This window comes from Polypterus senegalus, chromosome 10 (assembly GCF_016835505.1).
Source record: "Polypterus senegalus isolate Bchr_013 chromosome 10, ASM1683550v1, whole genome shotgun sequence".
NCBI lineage: Eukaryota > Metazoa > Chordata > Cladistia > Polypteriformes > Polypteridae > Polypterus > Polypterus senegalus.
In genome coordinates this window covers 68,159,524-68,184,337 of record NC_053163.1, presented here as the reverse complement: position 1 = coordinate 68,184,337, position 24,814 = coordinate 68,159,524, and the positions used below count along the sequence as shown (strand labels likewise).

Genomic DNA, 24,814 nt, shown 5'->3' with positions numbered 1-24,814 from the left:
GGAGCCATTGACTGTACACACGTGAGGATAAAGGCTCCAGCAGGTCCAACAGAGCCTGATTACATAAACCGCAAATCATATCACAGTATTAATGTACAGGTAAGTACTGATAATATCTCACATTTATATACAAGAGGTGAAAGTGTAGTCGTCCAACATTAGCAATGTATGTCATTACCATTTCCTAAAATGTTTCAGATGGTATGCACTGCTGAACATCTAATTTCAAACATTGTGGCAAAATGGCCAGGATCAGTACATGATGCCAGAATTTTTCACGAGTCTTCACTGGCTCAAAGCCTCAGACAAGGCAAGTCAACTAAAATTCACAAATATACTATAGTTTATTATACTACAGTCTAATGTGTCTACTTTCCATTATAGGAATTTTTCCTGGTGTGCTGCTTGGTGACAGAGGATACCCATGTCTACCGTTTCTTCTCACACCATATACAGATCCTGCAACACAAGCAGAAAGACATTTCAACCATGCCCATTGTAAGACAAGGGCACGCATTGAAATGACATTTGGACAGTTAAAATCCAGGTTTAACTGCCTGCGGCATCTCAGAGTTACACCAGACAGAGCGTGTGACATTGTAGTAGCCTGTGCAGTTTTGCATAATGTGGCAATACTGCAGCAGGAGCGTATGCCAATAATGACGCTTTCTTCACTTGCTGCCTGGACCTTTTCGTTCCACTCATGTTGCTCCTGAAACCAAGCATTATTAATAATTATATTAATAATTACAATTATATATCACTTTTATCCAAGATGAACCCATATAATTAACATGCTGTCCTGTTTATCAATGTGTTAAAATAACCTTAAAGTACCTTACAACTGGTAACAAAATGCATATGTAAAAGGAAATTTTAATGACTATACATTTTGAAGGCTTGAAACTGTTCTCATTTAGTTGTTAAATAGTTTGACATCCTTAACAGAAAAGTTACTAAAATCATGTTCTTACGCATTTAACTTGTCAGCTATTTTCTGCCATGCAGCCTCACGAGCTTTGATAATACAGTTCGTGTTCCCCTTTCTAGTTATTATAGCTTTGTAGTCCTCATAGGCTTATAATAATAATTCTTGCTCCTGCAAAAAACGCAGCTCTTTTCTTAGTTTCCATTCTTACTTATCCAGCATCGATTAACAAGGCTGCCTTTTATGTCGCGCGGAAGCGCACGAGCCTCGTTTATCAAGCTTGGCTTGAATTAGCGGAGATTGAATACACCTGAATTTTGTTTGTGGAACTCAATGAGCCTGAAGTGAACTGTTAGGCTAACTCAAGCGAGGCTATTACAAATAATCCTCGATTTTATAAGCTCGCTTTGTGGAACAGCCCCCTGGAGCTTCAGTTCACACCAAATATCAGAATGAGAAAAAAAAAAAAAAAAGTGATCAAGGATTTTAAGCATGGCATGATTATTCGTGCTAGACAGGCTGGTTTGAATATTTTCTGAAACTGCTGATCTCCAAGGATTTTCATGCACTTCAGTCTAGCGTTTACTCAATGAGTGTATAAAATAAATAAATAAATAAAACACATGCAGTGAACAGAGGTTCTGCGGAAAGAAATGCCCTGTAGATCAGAGAAATTGGAAGAGAACAACCAGTCTGCTTCATGCTAAAAGAAAGACTACAGTAACTTAGATATCCATTCTGCACAACTGTGGTGAGCAGAATAGCATCTCAGAACACATAACGTGTTAAACCTTGAGGCATACAGACTAAAACAGCAAATCATCACATTAGGATCCACTCCTGCCAGCCCACAACAGAAAACTGAGGTTGCAGTGGGCACAGCCTGGTCTGATGAATCTCGATTTCTGTTGTAGCACACAGATGGTAGATTCAGAATTCTGCACCAACAGCATAAATCGATTTACTCACCATGCCTTGTGGCAACAGTCCAGGCTGGTGGCGGTATAATGCGAGGATTATTTTCTTGGTACACTTTGGGCCCATTAATATCAACCAATCACTGCTTTAATGCCACGGCCTTTGAGTATATGTTGCTGACCATGTGCATCCCTTCATGTCCACAATTTACCTATATTCTAATTGTTGCTTCCAGCATGCTAATACACCATGTCACAAAACGAAAGTCATCTCAAACTGGTTTCATGAAAAAAAAAAAACAAGGAGTTCAGTGTTCCTTAAATGAAGTCACCAGGGGCCTCATGTATAAACAGTGCGTATGCACAAAAATGTTGCATAAGAACGTTTTCACATTCAAATCGCAATGTATAAAACCTAATCTTGGTGTAAAGCCACGCACACTTCCACGGTAGCTCATACCCTGGCATACGCAAGTTCTCCACTCGGTTTTGCAGACTTGCGGCACCCAACGTTAGAGCAGTGCTACTGTTCCTGCGTGGCTTATCTTTCTTTTTCAGATTCACATCCCTGACGTGGCTTTATAAATACACTGAAATTAACCGCATATTATTACTTTAATGCATCTGATTGTAATTAACCTGTAACAATATAACAGTCCAAAGAATGGTCAAACTGTTCTAAATACCATAACTGCTTTAACTTTGTTACTCTCATTGCACCTTCTTTTTCTTCTTTCAGTTGCTCCCGTTAGGGGTTGCCACAGTGGATGATCTTTTTCCATATTACTCTCACTGCACCACTCAGAGCAGCTGATCCGAAAGAGAATTACCTGTATACAGCATCAAGCACACACCGCCTACTTGAACTGCTTCTCACACGGCAAACGCTTCAGAATCTTTCCTGTACAGACCTTGCGGTTCAGAAACAAGTTTCATCCCAAGAGCTATAAATGTACACAATCAGTCCATCAAGTGTTCCTAGTAGAACTGTTGGTACTTATAAGTACAATCACCTCACTGTAAACTTGCACTATAGTTATAATATTGCACAACCTGCAGCACTTTATAAAGCACGTATTTACATATGATGACGATATATTTAAGATGAAATGCAGCAAAATATGTTTATTATATTATACAGATAAAACTTTAACTTCATTTAAATAATATATATATTGTTAATAATTAAAACCTATGAGGACACGGTGTCGCTGCGCTAGCAAGGATCTTGCTCTCCGTTCACAGATTGTTTGTGCCTCGCGCTGTATGCTTGCTGGGACTGGCGTGACACTGGAAGGACAGAATAATTTAACGTACTATGAAGATATTTCAATGTTCCTTAAAAGTTTTAAAGAATCAGTGTTATAAGCTTACAGATGGCTTAATGTCTATTACAGAGCTGATTGTGTAGCGATTGGGTATTTGGAGAAAGAAAATTAAGGACAGGAATTGGGGTTTAGTACGTTTCAAAGAGGCAGTACTGCTGCAATAGAGTATTTCATCGAAGGTTGCGCACAATCACTGCGCCACCGTGTTCCCATGTTTAAGAACGTGCTTTAACTCCTATCATCATGAAAATTATATCAAGTATACATCTCAGTATTTTAATTATTCAGAGAGCTGTAATATTACGAATGTAATGGATTCTGTGTCCTGTCAGAGGATGAGAAAGCCCGTTTAAGAAGCACGTAGCGATTCATACACATACAGCACAAAGAAGATTAAATACAAAAAGCATTTAATGTGCTACTTTAGTTACGATGGGATTTGAGAAAATAGTAAATGAAACGATTTTAAAGATGAAGTTTATGATGTTCTACTTTAATGACAAAATAAACTACGTGACTAAAGTGGAAATTTCGAGATTAAAGTTGATTTTTCGTGCTTGCCCGTGTATGCCATTTTTTTTCTCTGTACCCTAATAAGCTTTCATATGACACTCAGACTCGGACCTTTTCACGGCGACTTTGATATCTGACTTTATTTTTTATTTTTATTTTGTGAACTTGAGCTTTCGAGTTTCTCCGACAAACTATGTCACTCGATCAACTTCCTTTTGTTGTTTATATCACTGTTTAAACCAACAAATAGTACGTTTTTCCTTGCCTACACTTGGTATTCGCTGAACTTCTATTTCTCTCAATGCTTTTGCCATTGCCTTTTCACAGAACGCTGATCTTAAGGGCTATTTATATTGATTTGCATATTCAAAGAGACGTAATTCTGGAAGGAGATGGAGTGAGACAGCAGACGCATGCACAAGTGTTAAATTCCTGTAAACGTGAAAAGTATGTAGCAGAAGAACGTGGAAGTGGGCGATTGCACAGATTTATGCATCTGGATTTTCTTGTGCACAAGCACATTTCTGCTTTTGTGCTTACGACATGGTATAGTGTGAATTCTACGCACGGCATTATGCATGAGGCCCCTGGTCTGAATCCAATAGAACATCTTTGGGATGTGGTACAACAGGAGATTTGCACCATCAATGTGTTGCTGACAAATCTTCAAAAATCATGTGATGGAGTCCTGTTAACATAGACCACAATCTCAAAGGGGAACCCATGCCATAAAGAACTGAGGCTTTTGTGAGAGCAAAAGGAGATCCTACCCATTGTTAGTATAGTGCTCCTAATAATTTGTTCAATGAGTGTATAGTTACATTTTAACAAAATATGGATTTGTTAATAATGCCCCAAGCAGGAGAAATGGGTGTGGTTTTGGTCAGCAGAAAATACATGCCATATACTGGGAAGTGTTGGACAGCAGAAAGTGTGCATCATTTATAGAAATGGTCAGGACAGACTGATTCACATTGAATGGAGGACCACTGCAAGGCCACAAAGGATGATCACAGCCTGCTCAGATGACAGACAGAAGACACCCCCCCTTCAGCCCATGCCTAGGAGAATGCGACAGGTATAAAACATTCAAAGGCTCTTTAAGACTATTATTGTATATGAGCTTCCTTCAGCAGTTTGAAAAAATGGGAGGAGTTAGAAAAATCAGCAACATGAAAATCAATATGCTGCTTAAGAGGTTGTAATAAAGAATCATTAACAGAGCCATTTTTATCCCTTGCTCAGTGCTAATGTATATGTTAGAAAAACATTTCCAAGTATTAGAAGCAAAATTAAAAAACAGAATAGTTGCTTTAGACACAACTTTAGCTTGACACTTTCAGTTCAATTCAATTAAAGTACTCCTTAACATAATTACAATCCACTGTCCTCAAAAACGTTAAACCACATCCAAAAAATGAAGATTATAACAAGTTATTATTAATGAGAAAGAAAGTCTGGATTAACAGTTTTAAACACCTGTAAAGAAAAAGGGTGTCAGGATATGCAATGCATATGTGCGGTTAAGTTTAAATTTAAATAGGCACAGAGCGAGTGATCGTGTCATGTTATGGACTGATGCCTAATTCAAGAATGGTTTCTGCCGTTTGATGTGCATATAGGGCCTGGGATCTTAAACTGTTAATTTTTCCTGTGGGAGAAAAAGACCCTGTTAATAATGAGTATAAAAAGGTGATCAGAATAATTTACACCACTATATAATGTAGAAAATACTACTTCTGGTTTACAAAGCCTTAAACAATCTCACTCCATCCTATATATTTCGGAATGCCTTTCACCAAATCATAACTTAGATGGATTGAAGGCCAGAGGTCCACATGCTTATCATTGTCTAATTCTTCCACATAAAGCCTGAAAATCATGAGGACTGATTGAGATCATTTATGTTGGGTAGAATGCCTAGTGGGGCCTGGCTGATCTTATGGCCTCAGAACCCCTGCAGATTTTGATTTTCTCTCCAGCCATCTGGAATTTTTTTTTTGTTTTTCTGTCCTCCCTGGCCATCTGACCTTACTTTATTCTCTTTTAATTAGTATTGCCTAATCTTATTTTTATATTATCTCTCTCCATCTTGTTAAGCACTTTGAGCTACATCACTTGTATGAAAACATGCTATATAAATAAATGTTGTTGTAGAAAAATGCATCAGGGTACAGCTGAATTAAACAATAGACCCAATTCTTTACTCTGTTGAAATGTTATTATTCATATGATCAAAAAAGGAAGAATATACTGAAAAACAGCATAAATAAGCAAAACATGAATACTTTATTATTACACCAGAAACTCCATATATTCTGTTAATTCTGGAAGTGAGCAGACTTAAACAAAATCCCTGTATTCATCTAAGCATTATAGAATAAAAAAAATTTAATCAAAAGTTATCCTCATGCTTTTTTCTTGCTCCTTGCGCCGACCTTCACAAAGTTTAGAAACCTCTTCTACTCTTCTCTGAAGCAGTACTAAATATTTGAGGAGAAAAGAGGGAAAAGAAAAGTGAATTTGAAAACTACATACACACAACTTAATTTGTTGTATATTCATAGAGTAAACAGCACTTATTCTTAAGATTCATTCAGCGTTATTACTTACAGCAACAGAGTCATCTTAAACATACTGAACACAAACAGCTCCTTATCTCAATGTCTTGTGAGGTGAAATTGTCAGAAATAATTAGTTTAGTTGTTCACTGCCTTATTTTTTGTTTTGTGCCAAGTGGCTTTTGCAGTAGTATTAAAGAGAAGGACAGACTAGACTGTGCTACAATCAGCAATGCTTTCCAGCTTCTAGACCTACTCTGTCTGCCTTGAAGTTTCCCTCTGATGAGCCATATATGGAAACTGCACAGTCGCCTCAGGTGGCTCCTCTCTGTCTAGAGCTGTAATAGCTCTCCTGCAAATTCATCGCAGGTTTTCAAACTTAACATATCATTTAGCAGGATTCCCTCCCCTCCGTGCTTCATTATCTCAGTCACTACCCAGCAGCTCAAGACCATGGGGGGTTAGGGTGTACTGCCGATGTAAACAGACCAGTAAACTGATCACAATACCTAAGAACTTGACTTGCACTTAACCAAAATTGTGCTTTTTAATATAAATTGGTTAATGTGTTCATACACTAGTGTAATTAAAAAATGATTAAGCAAAAATGTGCATGAAACAATTATATGTAGTCATGTCTGCTAATATAAACTCAAACAATAATAATGAAACTGGTGACAGTTACAAAAGAAATAAAAATTCTATCCATACTCAATTATGCTATAAAACTATCCTAAACACAAAAAAAAAAAAAAAACTGTAAATATGCACAGAACATAAAACAGAAAATTATACTAAATATAATTCACAAAAGACTGAATACTCCTAAATATGCATGCAGAATATGATGATCTAAACAGCAGTATCTTTAAATTGCATTTAAAACACAAACCTGTATTTTGATCAATCCACTGGAGTGAATCCATATGTGCATTTAGAATTTTACAGATTTGCTGAAGCTGTAAAACAAAATACGTGAATAAATCAATCTGTGACAAACGTACATAACCAAGCATTTCTTTAAACATTACATTACAGTTTAAAAAAAATACATTTTGTTAAAGCACAAAAAAGTGTAATTAATTCAATTCAAGTCTAAGACCATTTCAGCAGCATCAGGCACAAAACAAGAATAACCCTGGACATGATGCTAATTTCTCACAAGACACACTTTCACCAGGCAAAATCAGAGTTGACAAATCACCTAACAAATACGTTTTGGGAATATGGAAGAGAAACTGAAATAGAGAAAAGTGTGTGCTGTCATGGGAATCCAACATACAAATTAACAACTGACAGCAAATGGGTGCAGGATGTGACACCAAGGACAGTGTATCCATTGGCAGCAGTGCCAACCACTATGCCAACATTCGACTTCTATATTGAAACAGTTTAACATATTTAAAACAAAATAGCACAGATTGGCAGTCAGTATGCACTGAAAGTAGCTCACCTGTCCTAATGCACCATCCCAGAGCAAAATGCTAAACAGCCATGTTAATTTATTTAACTTAACACTGTTTTGCCATATGCCCTCAGTTATGCTGCATTTCTGCTTTTCAGTAGGCAGTTAGAAATCTGTTTGTCACATTATGTAAAGTGTTCTTTTCTTTAAATGCTTACTTTTTTCATTTATGAACATAGAGCTGATGTGACTTTCCATAAAGCTACAATTTTATCCAAAGATCATTCTCCCAGAAGCACTCTGGTTTGTCATATGCATTTTAGCAAATTCCTGTGTGGCTTTTTTATGTTTTTCTTTCAACAGTGGAGTCCTCCTGGGTCTTCTTCCATGGAATCCACTGATGGGCCTTGACCTCTCTGGAAACTGTCCTGGGCTTTTATTGTCCACCACTCTCACTCTCTGTCTCTCTCTCTCTCATCTCTCATTCTGGGGTCGATTGTTCTTGTGCATCTGCATCAAGGGAGGCTGGCTAAAGTCCAACGGACCTTAAACTTCTTAAAAATATTTACAACTGTGGTCACAGGAACATCAAGCTGCTTGGATATGGTCTTAAAAGCCTCTGCCTTTAACATGCTTGTCTATAATTTTCTTTCTTATCTCCACAAAAAACACTCTCCTTTGGTTTCTTTGGTCCATGTTCAGTGGGGAACACACAATGATACTAAAGAGTGATTGGAGAGGTGTGAAATTAAAGAAAACACCTAGCTTGAAAAAAAAAAAAAAAAATCACTTGAATCCAGTTATTTATGACCTTTTCTAAGGTTACCAACAAATGTGTCCATTCCATTTCAGAATATCTTTGTAGAATAAACAATACTTGATCTCTTTTCACACTTGTTTGTTTTACTCAATGACATACAGATATACAAACCGGATTCCAAAAAAGTTTGGACACTATACAAATCGTGAATAAAAACTGAATGCAATGATGTGGAGGTGCCAACTTCTAATATTTTATTCAGAATAGAACATAAATCACGGAACAAAAGTTTAAACTGAGAAAATGCATCATTTTAAGGGAAAAATATGTTGATTCAGAATTTCATTTTTATTTCATAAAAAAGTTGGGACAAGGCCATTTTCACCACTGTGTGGCATCTCCCCTTCTTCTTACAACACTCAACAGACGTCTGGGGACCAAGGAGACCAGTTTCTCAAGTTTAGAAATAGGAATGCTCTCCCATTCTTGTCTAATACAGGCCTCTAACTGTTCAATCGTCTTGGGCCTTCTTTGTCGCACCTTCCTCTGTATGATGCGCCAAATGTTCTCTATAGGTGAAAGATCTGGACTGCAGACTGGCCATTTCAGTACCCGGATCCTTCACTTACGCAGCCATGATGTTGTGATTGATGCAGAATGTGGTCTGGCATTATAAAATGCAGGGTCTTCCCTGAAAGAGATGACGTCTGGATGGGAGCATATGTTGTTCTAGAACCTGAATATATTTTTCTGCATTGATGGTGCCTTTCCAGACATGCAAGCTGCCCATGCCACACGCACTCATGCAACCCCATATCATCAGAGATGCAGGCTTCTGAACTGAGCGTTGATAACAACTTGGGTTGTCCTTGTCCTCTTTGGTCCGGATGACATGGCGTCCCAGATTTCCAAAAGAACTTGAATCGTGACTCGTCTGACCACAGAACAGTCTTCCATTTTGCCACACTCCATTTTAAATGATCCCTGGCCCAGTGACAACGCCTGAGCTTGTGGATCTTGCTTAGAAATGGCTTCTTCTTTGCACTGTAGAGTTTCAGCTGGCAACGGCGGATGGCACGGTGGATTGTGTTCACTGACAATGGTTTCTGGAAGTATTCCTGAGCCCATTCTGTGATTTCCTTTACAGTAGCATTCCTGTTTGTGGTGCAGTGTCGTTTAAGGGCCCGGAGATCACGGGCATCCAGTATGGTTTTACAGCCTTGACCCTTACGCACAGAGATTGTTCCAGATTCTCTGAATCTTCGGATGATGTTATGCACAGTTGATGATGATAGATGCAAAGTCTTTGCAATTTTTCGCTGGGTAACACCTTTCTGATATTGCTCCACTATCTTTCTGCGCAACATTGTGGGAATTGGTGATCCTCTACCCATCTTGGCTTCTGAGAGACACTGCCACTCTGAGAAGCTCTTTTTATACCCAATCATGTTGCCAATTGACCTAATTAGTGTTTATTGGTCTTCCAGCTCTTCGTTATGCTCAAATTTACTTTTTCCAGCCTCTTATTGCTACTTGTCCCAACTTTTTTGAGATTTGTTGACACCGTGAAATTTTGAATCAACATATTTTTCCTTTAAAATGATACATTTACTCAGATTAAACGTTTGATCTGTCATCTACGTTCTATTACAAATAAAATATTGACATTTGCCATCTCCACATCATTGCATTCAGTTTTTATTCACAATTTGTTTAGTGTACCAACTTTTTTGGAATCCGGTTTGTACATGGAATAATTGCTTAATCACTTTCAGGATGCATGCAGCACTTTTTCAATGAGCTATAAGGGCACCAACAAATTTGTCCATGTCTACGGAGTGAATATGCATTTCACTTGCCTCACATCAGCAGCAAAATATTCCATGGATTAGAGAAAAAAAGCATCCCTCAGTTTTTTTTCTTAAACCTTATTCCTTCCCAAGTGCTGTATTAAAATCGCTTCTAACCCTACGCATAGGAAGAAATTTGAAAATTCCACACAGATTATGGCTATGCAAAGTCTAGGGATGCTCCAGTCGATTGGCCGCCATTATGCTATAGAAAGTCGAGTAATAACCAGAGAAAAAGGCATTGGAGAAACTGTCCTGTGAAACTGGACAAATAGCAAGAAAAGCTACTTTAATAAATTTAAACCTTTTTATTTTGTCGTTTAATTAAAATGGGCACCACTTGTCTAAGTTTAGACCATTGGCTTTTGTTAAGTGTAGCAGTTTACATTTTTTATTGAAAAAAGAAAAAAGAAAAAAAAAGAATTTTTTTAACAGCAAAATTTTTCTTTACTTATAAACTTTTTAAATGTGTTAGCTTTGCGTCTTCTTGATAAACATTAATATCCGATACTTTTTCAGCTTTTCAAAAGGTTTGAACCAAGTTTATTATTTGTGTGTGTTATACAGTGTAAGATATAGATAGATAGATAGATATAGATAGATATATAGATATATAGATAGATATATATAGATATAGATAGATATATATAGATAGATATAGATAGATATATATAGATAGATATAGATATAGATATATCCGGATACAACTTTAAGTAATTTTTTTTACCCTACATGCTTGGCACAGCACCCCGAGGCTTTTATTAAACTTCTCTCACTACTAAAGGCATGTTATCTGACATTTTCACTCATTTTTATTGAATTAAGCAGATTATCGAGTTATCCAATACCGAGTAAAACAAATATTTAACGTGTCACGATATTTGAATCGGGGTCGTGGCATTTTATCTATTTAACCAGATTATTGAGTTAAGCTGTATCGAGTTATCCAGAGTAGACTGTACTGAATTATTAAAATGGCAATCCATATTTATAATTACACTTCAAAAGCTACAAATGTCTAACTGTTACATTGAAAGGGAAAAAAATCCCACACCCACCTGTGTAAATACAGTAAATGTATATTTTAACAGCAAAAAAAGCTGTAGTGCAATCAATGATTAAAACCTATAAGTGCATGTATATTTACATTTAAGCGGTGTTTAATAACCAAAATCAGTTAATTGATTGTGTGAGAATATTTTATATATTAATGTGGACTGTTTAACGCTTCAAAAAATATTGTCACATCCAAGGCTGGCAACGACACAAACTCCTCAAGCACTGCTTTGGATGGGGAGGCATTTTCTTTTCTTTCTTTTTTTGTTTAATTATGAAACAATAATACCAAAAAGTTAAAGTGTAAACCTGAAGAGTTACATACACATCCATCACTGTATTTATATACTACCTTTAGTACAGACGAGCAGTGTACAAGAGACAAACATGTCCGATTCCAAGTAGAAATGTTGAAGCGTTTCCCACGGCTAGAGGAGTAGGAGTTTAGTTGGGAAGTAATCAATAACAGCTCATCAGTTTTAAACTCCTGAAATGTGTACTGGTGATGTTCCTCCCTGCTTGACTGGGGGTGTTACAATACAAACAAGTGTGTACCTTTAGAATTATAAATGCATCCAGTACCGTATTTATACTCTACCTTTAGAAATCTTAGGAAATAAATTTTTCATTTAAAGGTTTAACATTTCATCCGTGGTTCTCAACTAAATTCCACATCAATACGTAGGACTAATGCTCATTTTCCTGACTTACACATACTGACATAGGTGTCGGTGAGTAGGAAGCAAGGTGGGGTGGGGTGGGGGGTGGGTTTATGATAGTCCTGATGTAATATGGAAAAAAGCTGCGAAGGTAAAAAATTATGCTCTATTTTTTAACCCATTTCACAAATCAAGGTCATATCACATTAAGTTAAATACAGAGGTACTAGAGACTTATTTTAGTTTTAGTACCACACAAAAGATAACCTATTTAGCACTTAATGTGATATGACCTTAATTTGTTCTTCTTACAAAAATATAAAAAAAAAATAAAAAAAATAAGAGTGTAATGTTACCCTTACTACTTTTCTTTAGTATTACTCCAGGACTACCATAAACATCCCTTGTTCCCATTCCTCTGCACCTACCTATGTTAGGATGTGTAAATTAAGGAAATGAACACCAGTTAGAGTATGTGTTTTATGGAAATTTTACTTATTTTAGTATTTTTATGGTCAACGAATAATAAGCCTTGCTTAAATATAAAAATTCATCTAAAACCATAATATAGGACTTAAGGCTTATGTGTCTGGCTATGCAGGAGCTTATTGTAAAAAATGTTTTAAAGGTGATGAAGACAAAGAAGAAAGTGGTGGCTGATCTGGTAACATCAAATCGGTGATCGGTATTGGCCTTAATAAAGGTAATTGGAGCATCCCTAAACCACAACACAAACCCTTTTCTAGTGAATATGTGAAGCAGCAGCATTAACCACATGCTCCAATGAGGTTTTTTTTTTTTTTTAAGCCGATACTGGTTATATACTGAATTCTTCCTTATCTGTTCTTTTCTAATTAAAAACGTGAACTTCTGCTGTAGCAAACACAAGCTTGCTCACTATTCACACTCAGACAAAGACTTCTAGTTTTAATTAAAGGACAAAATGAAAAGGTCTGAACTCATTATAGGAGCTTCTCTTAACTTCTTCCAAAGATATGACTGTCTTTACCTACCCTCCAAGTTCAGCTGGACATGACCCATGCTTGTCGTAACTGTCAATTCATAGAATGACTCATCATAGTCCCTTTTCTCAGTTTACTACTCCATTTCCTTTCATTTAAAGGCCAATATTCCTGTCTTCACTCTCTCCGAAAGTTTGGCTGTTTGCCCTCAGTTTACAAAATGTCCTGGCAGCAAAATGACACATGCTCTTTCTCATGTACTATAATACTTTGTGTACAGAAACACAACTAAATCACTATAAAAAGGTTACAATAGCAGAATCAGGAGGAAAAAAAAAGCGTTTTAATACAAGGTAATCTACCAATAAAAGATAATTTGGGGTGAACATTGGCTGATTTAGATCAGAAACCAATAGACTGAAGCATCATTGTCAACCACTGAGCCACCATGCCAATCTGCTATTAGAAATGAAAGTGGGAACTGTTCCAACTTTTATGTGAAACTTTATTAAGCAAATGAAAATACAAATATGTATTTGTTACATTTTACTTTTCTGACCACATAATACAGTATATGAAGTACAGTAAGTCTCATACATACAAACGAGTTCTGTTTTGAAAGCGCATTTGCAAGTCCACTTTGTTCATAAGTATAGCAAAGTTAGCCTAGGCACCCAATGAACACAAAGCAGCCCCATATCCTCAACTCCTACATAAAGCATGTGCATATGTATAGCCATTTGTACATGAGAAAATGCTTTTAAAAATTAATTTGCATTTTGTAACAGACTTCTTGTGTATTTTTATCAATACGCAACTGAAAGTTTTTTCCTACTGTTTTCCATCAGCTAATATTGCTCTTTATGCTCAGGTAGCCTACATATTCAGGCCTAACCTTTGTCTCCTCAACCCCTATCAAGCACATATTTGTACTGTACAGTATTCAAAAAAAGTGCTTTTAAAAAGATAATATTTGTATTTATTGTTATAGATTTCTAGTGCATTTTAACAAAAAAAATGTTAACTTATTTTTTATTCCTATAATCTCGGCAAAGTAGATCCTCTTATCACTAGAGAACAAGTATGTGATTGCCTTCAACTCCACTTTCAGCCACCACACACAACGTGAGCAATCAAAAGACATCATCACTCAACACCTTCTGCCTACCACTTAATTACTGATGCCTGGTGCTTGTTTGCGGTGAAGATTCATGGAAGATTCTGAAGTGAGGAATAAAGAAAAAGAAATCTTTTATTCACAAAAAGGTACTTCCAGCACTAACTCCAGTTAGACTGTACCAATATATGACAGTAAAAGCCCTTGCTAAGTCTGTGGTAGTATTGATAGGATGCTCATATGTGAAGATCATAAATTGTAGTCAACGAGATGTGACTGAAGGACCCTATTGCGCCTGCACTCCACCACACTACTTGGCCTTGTATGGCATGTTAATGTGGTTCCCCGAGTGAAGAACTTACCCTTAACGAGTTTCCAGCCGTGCCCCCATGTTCTTGTTGAACACGCTTAATTCCAGACATCCCAAGCTTAAAATAAAGTACGCTAGCGCAATGAAAACAGAGATTCAGCCAAAAGCACAACCACTTGCAGAGGATGAATGCATTTGACAGAGACTGTAAACAATGATAAAACGGGTTTTGTACTCAGCCTAGCGTGAGACTCGCGAACTAACTTAAGTGCTGCCGCAAAAATGTAAGTTTTATGCTACAATTTTTCATTTTTCACTTATTTAAATAATTTTTAATCTACTGGACATACACGTTTGTATCTTTGAACGTTCGTAATTTGAAGGTTTGTATGTAGGGGACTTAATGAACTGTTAAATTTTAATTGGGCATTATTATTACAAAATTTAATAAGCGTTCTGAAATTTTTAAAAGATTCTGAATGCATACCGATTACTAAATTAAACAATGAGAAATAAAAAGTTTAAAACTGGCATAAATGACAAGCTTTATATTAATTATGAAAAGTAACAACTTACTGGATCACTGGAATCAGAAGGCCCACTGGCTGTATTTAGATGTTCAATGATTTCCTTCAGATCCTGAGACATTCTCTTGAGCTGTGCATCAATGTTTTCTGCCAATTTGTATCTGTTAAAATTAAATAAAGAAATTAGCATTAAAACCTGCCGATTATAAAAGGCACCTTCAAATATGGTATAAACTAGGAGTAAGCAATAAAACAGTTATATCATGATAACATACAAACCATACAACCAATATTTTTAAATAACTGCAAGTAACTTATTCCATTATAAAAAGTACACCAAAGCCTCATTATTAAGCAGAAAGTAGAAGTAACTATGTAACGTTATTACTAGTGCAATGGTACTCACAGTATACTCTGTAATTTTAATTTTTAACAGTTTTCTGGTAACTGCATATTTAATATTCTGTGATTCTCATTTAGAAAAGCAAGGTTTATTTTAAGTCTGTGTGTAAGGAGGAAAAAAAAAAACAGTCCATTCAGGATTTATAGAAGATCTTGCTTCTATCTATATAGTAATCACATCATTTTAGATCAGCTGTTTCAGTCTTGGATGTGTTACAGCAGGGTGTGGTGACAAAGTTCTCTGATTGTGAGATAATGTGAGGAATAGGCAAGTGTGAAGCCTGCCTTATCAGTGTGTGCATTCACATAATTTTGCACACTCCACTTTAGGCATACATGGTAGATCACATCGTTTCAATGCAGTCCTGTACTCAAATTGTTATTACGAGCCAAAACACACCAAGGTTTGAGCAGCAATTACAAGGATTTCTTTCTCGTTTTCCAATAATAGGACACTTATAGTAAGGGTAGGCTGGTCATTTTCTGTGAAACACACTGCTGTTTGTACCAACTACCTCAGTAAAAGGCCACACAACACAGTAGAAATTGTCAGAGTATCAATCTAAGCTTTTCAGTGACTTTGAGCTTTTTATTGGTGAAACAGTTCTTGGACTGTGACAGTCAGAACTATGGGGTGTGTGCGTCAGGTGTGGTAGTCAATTTTCTGTCCGAGTATATGTGAGGCAGACAAACTGAGTTACACTTCAGCATCAGACAAACATCCTCTGGTCTGGGTTTGTTACAACTGACCTCTTCCACTTTCACTGCTGAGTAATGATGCACCTGGAGGCAGAATGCAACTAGATGTGTGTGTATTAACAGCATAATTTTAAAGTAACAGACTTAACCTTTATTTTGTTTAAATTCTTCATGTCTGTTGCACACTCATTTATGTTATGGCAAGGCATCAATCAAGGCAAATCAAGTTGGGAAGGATGCACTGGTATAGTGCATTGCCGCACCCACCACACGACAAAACTACTCAGGATCCCGGTTGGCAACCCACCAGGCAGACACGCAGTCCAGTCCCACACTTTAGAAATGACCCTCTATCTGCCGCAGCCAGGTGTTACATGGGTGACCCCATGTCCTGGTCCAGCCACTCGGGTCCCCAACAATGAGGATCTTACGAGCTGGATCACCCTCGGGGAAATGTGCCAAATGGCCGTAGTGCCGTAACTGACGCTCCCTCACAATGCAGGTAATGTGTCTCATTCGGGACTCCATGAGCAACCACTCATTCGACACAGTCAAACCAACGGTACCCAAGTATTTTCCGGAGAGACACAGTACCAAAGGAGTCCAGCCTTCGTCTCAGGTCACTGGATAGTGTCCATGTATCACAACCATATAGCAAGACAGGAAGCACCAGGGGCCTCATGTATAAACGGTGCGTATGCACAGAAATGTTGCTTAAGAACGTTTCTGTGCAAAAATATGCTTTAATTTAATTAAAATATCAATCTGTGCAAAATATGCTTTAATTTAAGTAAAAATTGTGTAATATATATACTTAATATTTTTTATTTTTATTAATTTTATTACAATCCATACAAAGCAATCAAGTTTTTACAAAAAGAAGAATTGAGTTAAGAACAGATCAATCCCCACCCCTGAGAGAGAGAGCAAGCCAAACGGCGTAAAATTTAAGGCTTGTAAACATACCTAAATTAATAAATTCTCTGTGCTTTATAAACTTATTTTAAAATATTATTGATTAGATCCTGCCATGTTTTGAAAAAAGTCTGTACGGATCCTCTAACGGAGTATTTGATTTTTTCCAATTTCAAATAATATAACACATCGGTTTCCCACTGACAAAAGAGGAGAGTTTGGGTTCTTCCAGTTTATCAGAATGAGTCTGCGTGCCAAGAGTGTAGTGAATGCCTTTTCCACGTTCAACTCACGATGTATAAAACCTACACTTGGTGTACAACCACGCACATTTCCACAGTACCTCATACCCTGTTGTACGCAAGTTCTGCGCTCGGTTTTGCAGACTGGCAGCACCCTGAGTCAAAGCAATGCTACTGTTCCTCTGCGATTTATGTTTCTTTTTTAGATCAACATCGCTGACGCGGCTTTATAAATACAATGAAATTAACCGCATATTGCTTACTAGTTTAATGCATCTGATTGTGATTAACCTGTAACAATATAATGGTCCATGGAATGGTCAAACTATTCCAAATACCATAACTGCTTTAGCGTTGTTACTCTTATTGCACCATCTTCTTTCAGCTGCTCCCATTAAGGGATGCCACAGTGGATCATCTTTTTCCATATTACTCTCACTGCACCACTCGGAGTATTTATATCACTGTATCTGAGTGGGGAATCACAGCAGCAGCTAATCAGAAAGAGAATTATCGGTATACAGCATCAAGCACATGCTGCCTCAGCCACGGCAAAACGTTTTAAAGCCTTTCCTGTACGGACCTTGCGGTTTGGAAACAGTTTCATCCCAAGAACTATAAACGCACTGAGTCAGACCATCAAGTGCTCCTTGTAGAAATGTTTGTACTTATAAATACAATTACCCCACTTTAAACTTGCACTACAGTTATAATATTGCACAACCTGTGCCACTTTATAAAGCGCGTATTTAAATATGATGACGATATTTTTAAGATGAAATGCAGCAAAATATGTTGATTTTATTATACAGATACAACTTTAACTTCATTAAATAATCTGTATTGTTAATTATTATACATGCAAGAACACGGTGCGGCAGCGCTAGCAAGTTCATGTATTGTTCCTGCCTCGTGCTGTAAATTTACTGAGGCTGGCACGACACTGGAAGGACAGACGGATAGAATAATTACACACATACTATGAAGATATGTCAATGTTCCTTAAAGTTTTGAAGAATCGTCATTGTAAGCTTACAGATAGCTTAACGTCTATTACAGAGCTGATTGCGTGGCAATTGGGTATTTGGGGATAGAAAAGTAAGGACAGGAATTGGAGGTTAGTACAGTGCATCCGGAAAGTATTCGCAGCGCATCACTTTTTCCACATTTTGTTATGTTACAGCCTTATTCTAAAATGGATTAAATTCATTTTTTTCCTAAGAATTCTACACACAACACCCCATAATGACAACGTGAAAAAAGTTTACTTGAAATTTTTGCAAATTTATTAAAAATAAAAAAAAAATGAGAAAGCACATGTACATTAATATTAACAGACTTTGCCATGAAGCTCAAAATTGAGCTCAGCTGTGTCCTGTTTCCCCTGATCATCCTTGAGATGTTTCTGCAGCTTAATTGGAGTCCACCTGTGGTAAATTCAGTTGATTGGACACAATTTGAAAGGCACACACCTGTCTATATAAGGTCCCACGGTTGACACAGTTTCTTGTCAGAGCACAAACCAAGTATGAAGTCAAAAGAATTGTCTGTAGACCTCCGAGACAAGATTGTCTCAAGGCAAAAATCTGGGGAAGGTTACAGAATAATTTCTGTTGCTTTGAAGGTCCCAATGAGCAGAGTGGCCCTCCATCATCCGTAAGTGGAAGAAGTTCAAAACCACCAGGACTCTTCCTAGAGCTGGCTGGCCATTTAAACTGAGCGATCGGGGGAGAAGGGCCTTAGTCAGGGAGGTGACCAAGAACCCGATGGTCACTCTGTCAGAGCTCCAGAGGTCCTCTGTGGAGAGAGGAGAACCTTCCAGAAGGACAACCATCTCTGCAGCGATCCACCAATCAGGCCTGTATGGTAGAGTGGCCAGATGGAAGCCACTCCTTAGTAAACGGCACATGGCAGCCCAACAAAAGGCACCTGAAGGACTCTCAGACCATGAGAAACAAAATTCTCTGGACTGATGAGACAAAGATTTAACTCTTTGGTGTGAATGCCAGGCGTCATGTTTTTCAGCGGCAGGAACTGGGAGACTAGTCAGGATAAAGGGAAAGATGACTGCAGCAATGTACAGAGACATCCTGGATGAAAACCTGCTCCAGAGTGCTCTTGACCTCAGACTGAGACGACGGTTCATCTTTCAGCAGAACAACGACCCTAAGCACACAGCCAGGATATCAAAGGAGTAGCTTCAGGACAACTCTGTGAATGTCCTTGAGTGGCCTAGCCAGAGCCCAGACTTGAATCCGACTGAACATCTCTGGAGAGATCTTAAAATGGCTGTGCACCGACGCTTCCCATCCAACCTGATGGAGCTTGAGAGGTGCTGCAAAGGGGAATGGGCAAAACTAGCCAAGGATAGGTGTGCCAAGCTTGTGGCATCATATTCAAAAAGACTTGAGGCTGTAATTGTAGCCTAAGGTGCATTGACAAAGTATTGAGCAAAGGCTGTGAATACTTATGTACATGTGATTTCTCAGTTTTTTTAATTTTTAATAAATTTGCAAAAACCTCAAGTAAACTTTTTTCATGTTGTCATTCCATTTTGGAATAAGGCTGTAACATAACAAAATGTGGAAAAAGAAAAAGTGATGCGCTGTGAATACTTTCCGGATGCACTGTATGTTTGAAAGAGACAGTACTGCTACAAAAAATTATTTCATCGAAGGTCGCGCATGGCGCAGCAGCATCTTGTGTGAGACATGAACAATCACTGTGCCATCGTGTTTCCCATTTTTAATAACATGCTTTCATTCAAATCATCATGAAAATGATATCCTGTATACATCTCAGTATTTTAATTATTCAGAAAGCTGTAATATCATGAATGTAATGGATTCTGTGTCCTGTCGGAGAAAGAGAAAGAACGGAAGCACAGTGATTCACACACACAGAACATCAAATACAAAACAAAGCATTTAGCATGCTACTTTAGTTATGATGGGATTTGAGAAACTAGTAAATTAAATGATTTTAAGATGAAGTTTATGATGTTCTACTTTAATGACATAATAAACTACGTGATTAAAGTGGAAATTTCGAGATTAAAGTTGACATTCCGGGCTTTCCGGCTTGTATGTTTTTTTTTTTGTCTGTACCCTAATAAGCTTTCCCCCACCCAGACGGTGGGGTACAACTCGCCTTTTAACAGCGACTTTGATATTCGACTTCTTTTTTATTTTGGCACTGTGCGACTTTGTGAACTTGAGCTTTCGAGTTTCTTCGACGCGCTGTCACTCGATCAGCTTCCTTTTGTTGATTATACCACTGTTTAAATCAACAAATAGTATGCTTTTCCTTTGCCTCCACTTGGTATTCGCTGAAATTCTGATATTTTTCCCCCATGCTTTTCCCATTGTCTTTTTACAAAACACCGAGCTTAAGGGCTATTTATATTGATTTGCATATTCAAAGAGGCGTAATTCTGGGAGGAATTGGGGTGGGACATTAGGCGTGTGCACGTGCGTTACTTTTACGCTGACTGGGATTTATGTAGCGGAAGAACGTGGAAGTTGGAGTACACACAGATTCCTGCATCAGGATTTTTCTGTGCGTGAGCACACTTCCGTTTTTGTGCTTATGTCATGTTACAGTGCGAATTCTACGTACGGTGTTATGCATGAGGCCCCTGGGCTGTAAAGACTTGGACCTTCGTCCTTTTGCATAGATATCAGGAGCACCACACACCCCTTTCCAACGACCTCATGATCCCCCATGTCCTTCCAATCCATCTACTGACTTCATAGGAAGACCAGAATGTCACTGCCAAGGTAAGTAAACCTCTCAACAAGGTTGACACTCTCCGTAAACAGACACACTGCTAATGGCTGTGCCCAAGAGGTCATTAAAGGCCTGGATCTTGGGTTTTATCCAGGACACTCACAAGCCCAGACACTCAGACCCCTCGCTCAGTCTCTGGAGTGCCCCGATCAGAGCCTCCATTGACTCCACGAAGATCACTTGGTGCCACAGCCCACCTGCCAAGTTGTTTTGCCTGCCTATGGTAAAGTCATCCCTGATGGAGGATCGCAGGAATCATGGGAAAGAGGGGTCCTGTCATCGGATTGGCTGACCCAGCACTGTTTTTAGCCGTAGAATGGCCAAATGGGGGAGGCAGCTTGATGGATGAGGCATCCAGGACTCTAAAAATATCCAAATCTTATTATACGATATCATCTACTGTTAAATTCTGCTCCATACTTCTAAAATTTTTATTTTTATGCTGTACTGAGGATTTGTTCTATTCTGTTGATTATATTCTATTGACCCCCTTCTTTTGACACCCACTGCACGCCCAGCATACCTGGAAAGGGGTCTCTCTTTGAACTGCCGTTCCCAAGGTTTCTTCCATTTTCCCTACAAGGTTTTTTTTAGGAGTTTTTCCTTGTCTTCTTAGAGAGTCAAAGCTGGGCGGCTGTCAAGAGGCAGGGCCTACTAAAGCCCATTGCAGCACTTCCTTTGTGATTTTGGACTATACAAAAATAAACTGTATTGTACTGCATTGTATCACAGCATCATCAGCAAAGTCAAGATCCGTGACTCTTTCTTCACCAAAAGATGCCCCACAGCCGCTGGACCACATGACCTTGCCCAACACCTCGTCCATACAAGCATTGAACAGAGTAGGAGCAAGAACACACCCCTGACGAACCCCAGAATCAACTGGGAAAAACAGAGGTTCTGCCTACACTCTACACAGTACTCACAGTACCAGTGTACAGGCCGGCCATGATATCCAGCAACCTCGAGGGGATCCCACGAACCCTCAGGATGTCCCCCAGGGCAGCTCGATCAACTGAATCAAACTCTTTACGAAAATTGACAAAGGCTGCAAAGAAACTCTGCCGATATTTGCATTTATACTGCAAGAGAACCCTCGGTGCCAGGATGCGGTCGATGGTAGACTGTTCCAGTCGCTGGCACGTGAGCAAGTGATCACGGATCCTATTGAGGACGACTCTAGCAATGACCTTACCCAGCACCGAGAGCAGTTTTATCCCCCCGTAGTTGCTGCAATCCAGGCAATCACCCTTCCCTTTCCAGAGAGGGATGACAAGTCCCGTTTTCGGATGTGCATAATGCTTTGATACCTCTGTAAGCAGGACGTGGGTCGCTAGACTAAAGATGGTGTGTCACTTGCTCATAGATTCCTCTAACAAATGCCTCTTTATCTGCTCTCAGAGCCCTTACAGCCACCTTTCTCAGTTCCCAGCACAGACCAGAGTTGCCATTCAGCTATGCACTGTGACTCCTCTCGATGATATCCCGAGTGCCCTGTAAGATGAAACGGCTCCTTTTGGGAACACCGAAAACACCAACACAACCCTCAGCAACCTTCATAGTCTTGTCACGGAAGGTCTCCCACATCACATCAGGATCGGCAGTTGAACCCAAATCTGCAAGTTCCTCACACAAACTGCGTGCAGACTCATTAGAAACAGTCTGGCCAAGTCCAGGCTCATTTTCCTAGTAGATGGTCACCTACTGGACCCAAGCTGGATCCTAAGAGTAGCAACAACAAGTCTGTGGTCAAAGACCCTGCAGTTTTGCAAAAGCCTCCAGCGTCTGCTTAAGAGGATGTGATTGATCTCCTTCACTGCTCCACCAGTATTGGAGTACCAAGTCTAACGATGTGGTTCTGGGCGCTGGAACCAGGATCCAGTGATTCGCAGCCCCTGACCTTTTGCAAAGTCAAGGAACATGGAGCCACTTTCACCACAGTCACCAGATCCATGGGGACCGAGACAATCCTCACAGCCAGCCATGTCAGTGCCAGTGGCTGCATTGAAGTCACCCGTGACCAGAGGAGTGTCACCTTGTGGGAACCCATCAACCACAGAGTGAAACTGCGAATAAAATGTCTCCGTCTCAGAGACATCACTCACCGCGGTCGGAGCATACACCGAAACAACAGACAAGGCACCCAGGGAGTGCTGTAATCTGAGTCACATAATACACTCGTTGAAAGGAGTGACATCGGACACCATCAGAAGAAGCCAATCCACTACAGCAACAGCTACACCCCGAGTTTGACAGCCATCAGAGCAACCAGACCAATAAAAGGTGTATCCACCTACATTCCCCATTCTGCGCACCTCAGAGTGCCGCCACTGAAATGCAGAGTTTACGCAGCTCCTCCGACAGCAGAGGAGGATGATCTTGCCGAAGAGACAAGACGTTCCATGTGCCTACCCGTATGGGCCACCTCAAACTGGGACCCGAGTGCTGTCATACAGCGGGCGACGCCTCAGCACCACACCAGTTCCGATCTCCAACAGACCTGACACTATTGGCTCTCCAACGGTTTCGACTCTTCCGTGGATGGGGCTCCCGAGGACTTTTCCCCATCCCCTTCATGATGCATGCAGCCTTCCTATGGGCGGCTGCAGCAGAGTTACTCCTGCGGAGAGCAAAAAGGGATCCTTTCTGTCATCTCTGAGCTGTGTGAAGTTTTTTTTAATGGAGGCTGGAATGCCAATCCTGCCACCAACCCCCAATATTTTCCCTGCAAATTGGAGGACCGCTTGCAGGGCCAGATGCAGTTTATCATCATACCCCTCCTAACTATTTCTTCGACTTCCAATATACGTAGGAAGTCCAAATTTCCTATGCTCATCCTTTACAATGTACTTACAAACATTACAAATGTGTCATACCCAGGCTTCAATGAGGAAACATAAATAAGTGGTAGCAATCTCCCTCTTTAAACCTAATATATTTAAATTTGCCAATTCATAATTTTATGTGGGTGACCTACTTCTAAGTAAACTCAAAAATATTACATATAATTAGATAAGAAGCAGTGGTGTGAAACCTCATAATAATCCACAAGTATTACAGACCTAAAGTAATATTAATATAAGCGGTATTAATGAAGAAGCTAAAATAATTTATAAAGCACTAAATGTTGTATGTTTAATACTTGAAAGCACTGAAGGTACAGTCCAGCTGTTAAGAACAGTGTAGTGTTTTCCCATGACTATTCAGTAGTGGGCAAACCACAAGACCTATTCATTTAAAAAGCAGACCTCAAAAGATACTCTAAGGAAAGCAAAGCCTGTGTTTAAAAAACAATTACATTGCACTTCTAGCACAGAATTTATAACTAAACTACATTATACAGCATAGTGGTAATAATATATTTATACATATAAAAGGCAAAGCCCTCGCTGACTCATTACTAATTCTCCCACTTTCCATATAGGTGAGAAGCTGAAAAGTCGCATGCTCATTCCTTGCAGTGTACTTACAAAAGTTAGGTATGTTTCATGTCCTATTGCAATACCCAAGGAGGGAGGAGGGGTTGGGGGAACGGGTGTACCCCCTAAACTGTATATACAGATAGGGGAAAACCCTTCCTCACTATTTCTGCACCTTCCAATATACGTAGGAAGCCCAAATTTTCAATGCTCATCCTTTACACTATACTTACAAACGTTAAGTAGGTTTCATTTCACACCATGCCCCGTAACGAACTTTCAAAAATAATGTCTTTTTTTTGAGGTTCTCACCCTTATGCTGCAAGAAACTTTACGAACTGACATCTCCTTTTGGCTGTTTCATTCCTTATTTCCGTTAACAGAGGATTTATTTCACAGCAGAGATGCATATGGGCCGCCCCCGTGCACCTACCACGTCGTTGGCTCCCTGCCTA

At 38.9% G+C, this 24,814-nt stretch overlaps 1 protein-coding gene across 1 annotated transcript in view; it reads right to left on the bottom strand.

Moving 5' to 3' along the window:
- Positions 1 to 5,954: 5,954 nt before the first annotated feature.
- Positions 5,955 to 24,814, bottom strand: part of nup62l (nucleoporin 62 like) — a 50,104-nt gene continuing 31,244 nt past the window's right edge. Inside the window, exons 11-13 of the mRNA XM_039765913.1 lie at positions 14,943 to 15,054; positions 7,140 to 7,206; positions 5,955 to 6,169 (exon numbers count right to left, since the gene is read on the bottom strand). Of these exons, the coding sequence (XP_039621847.1) occupies positions 6,078 to 6,169; positions 7,140 to 7,206; positions 14,943 to 15,054 (271 nt within the window). The 3' untranslated portion in view covers positions 5,955 to 6,077. The remainder of the gene's footprint in view (positions 6,170 to 7,139; positions 7,207 to 14,942; positions 15,055 to 24,814) is intronic.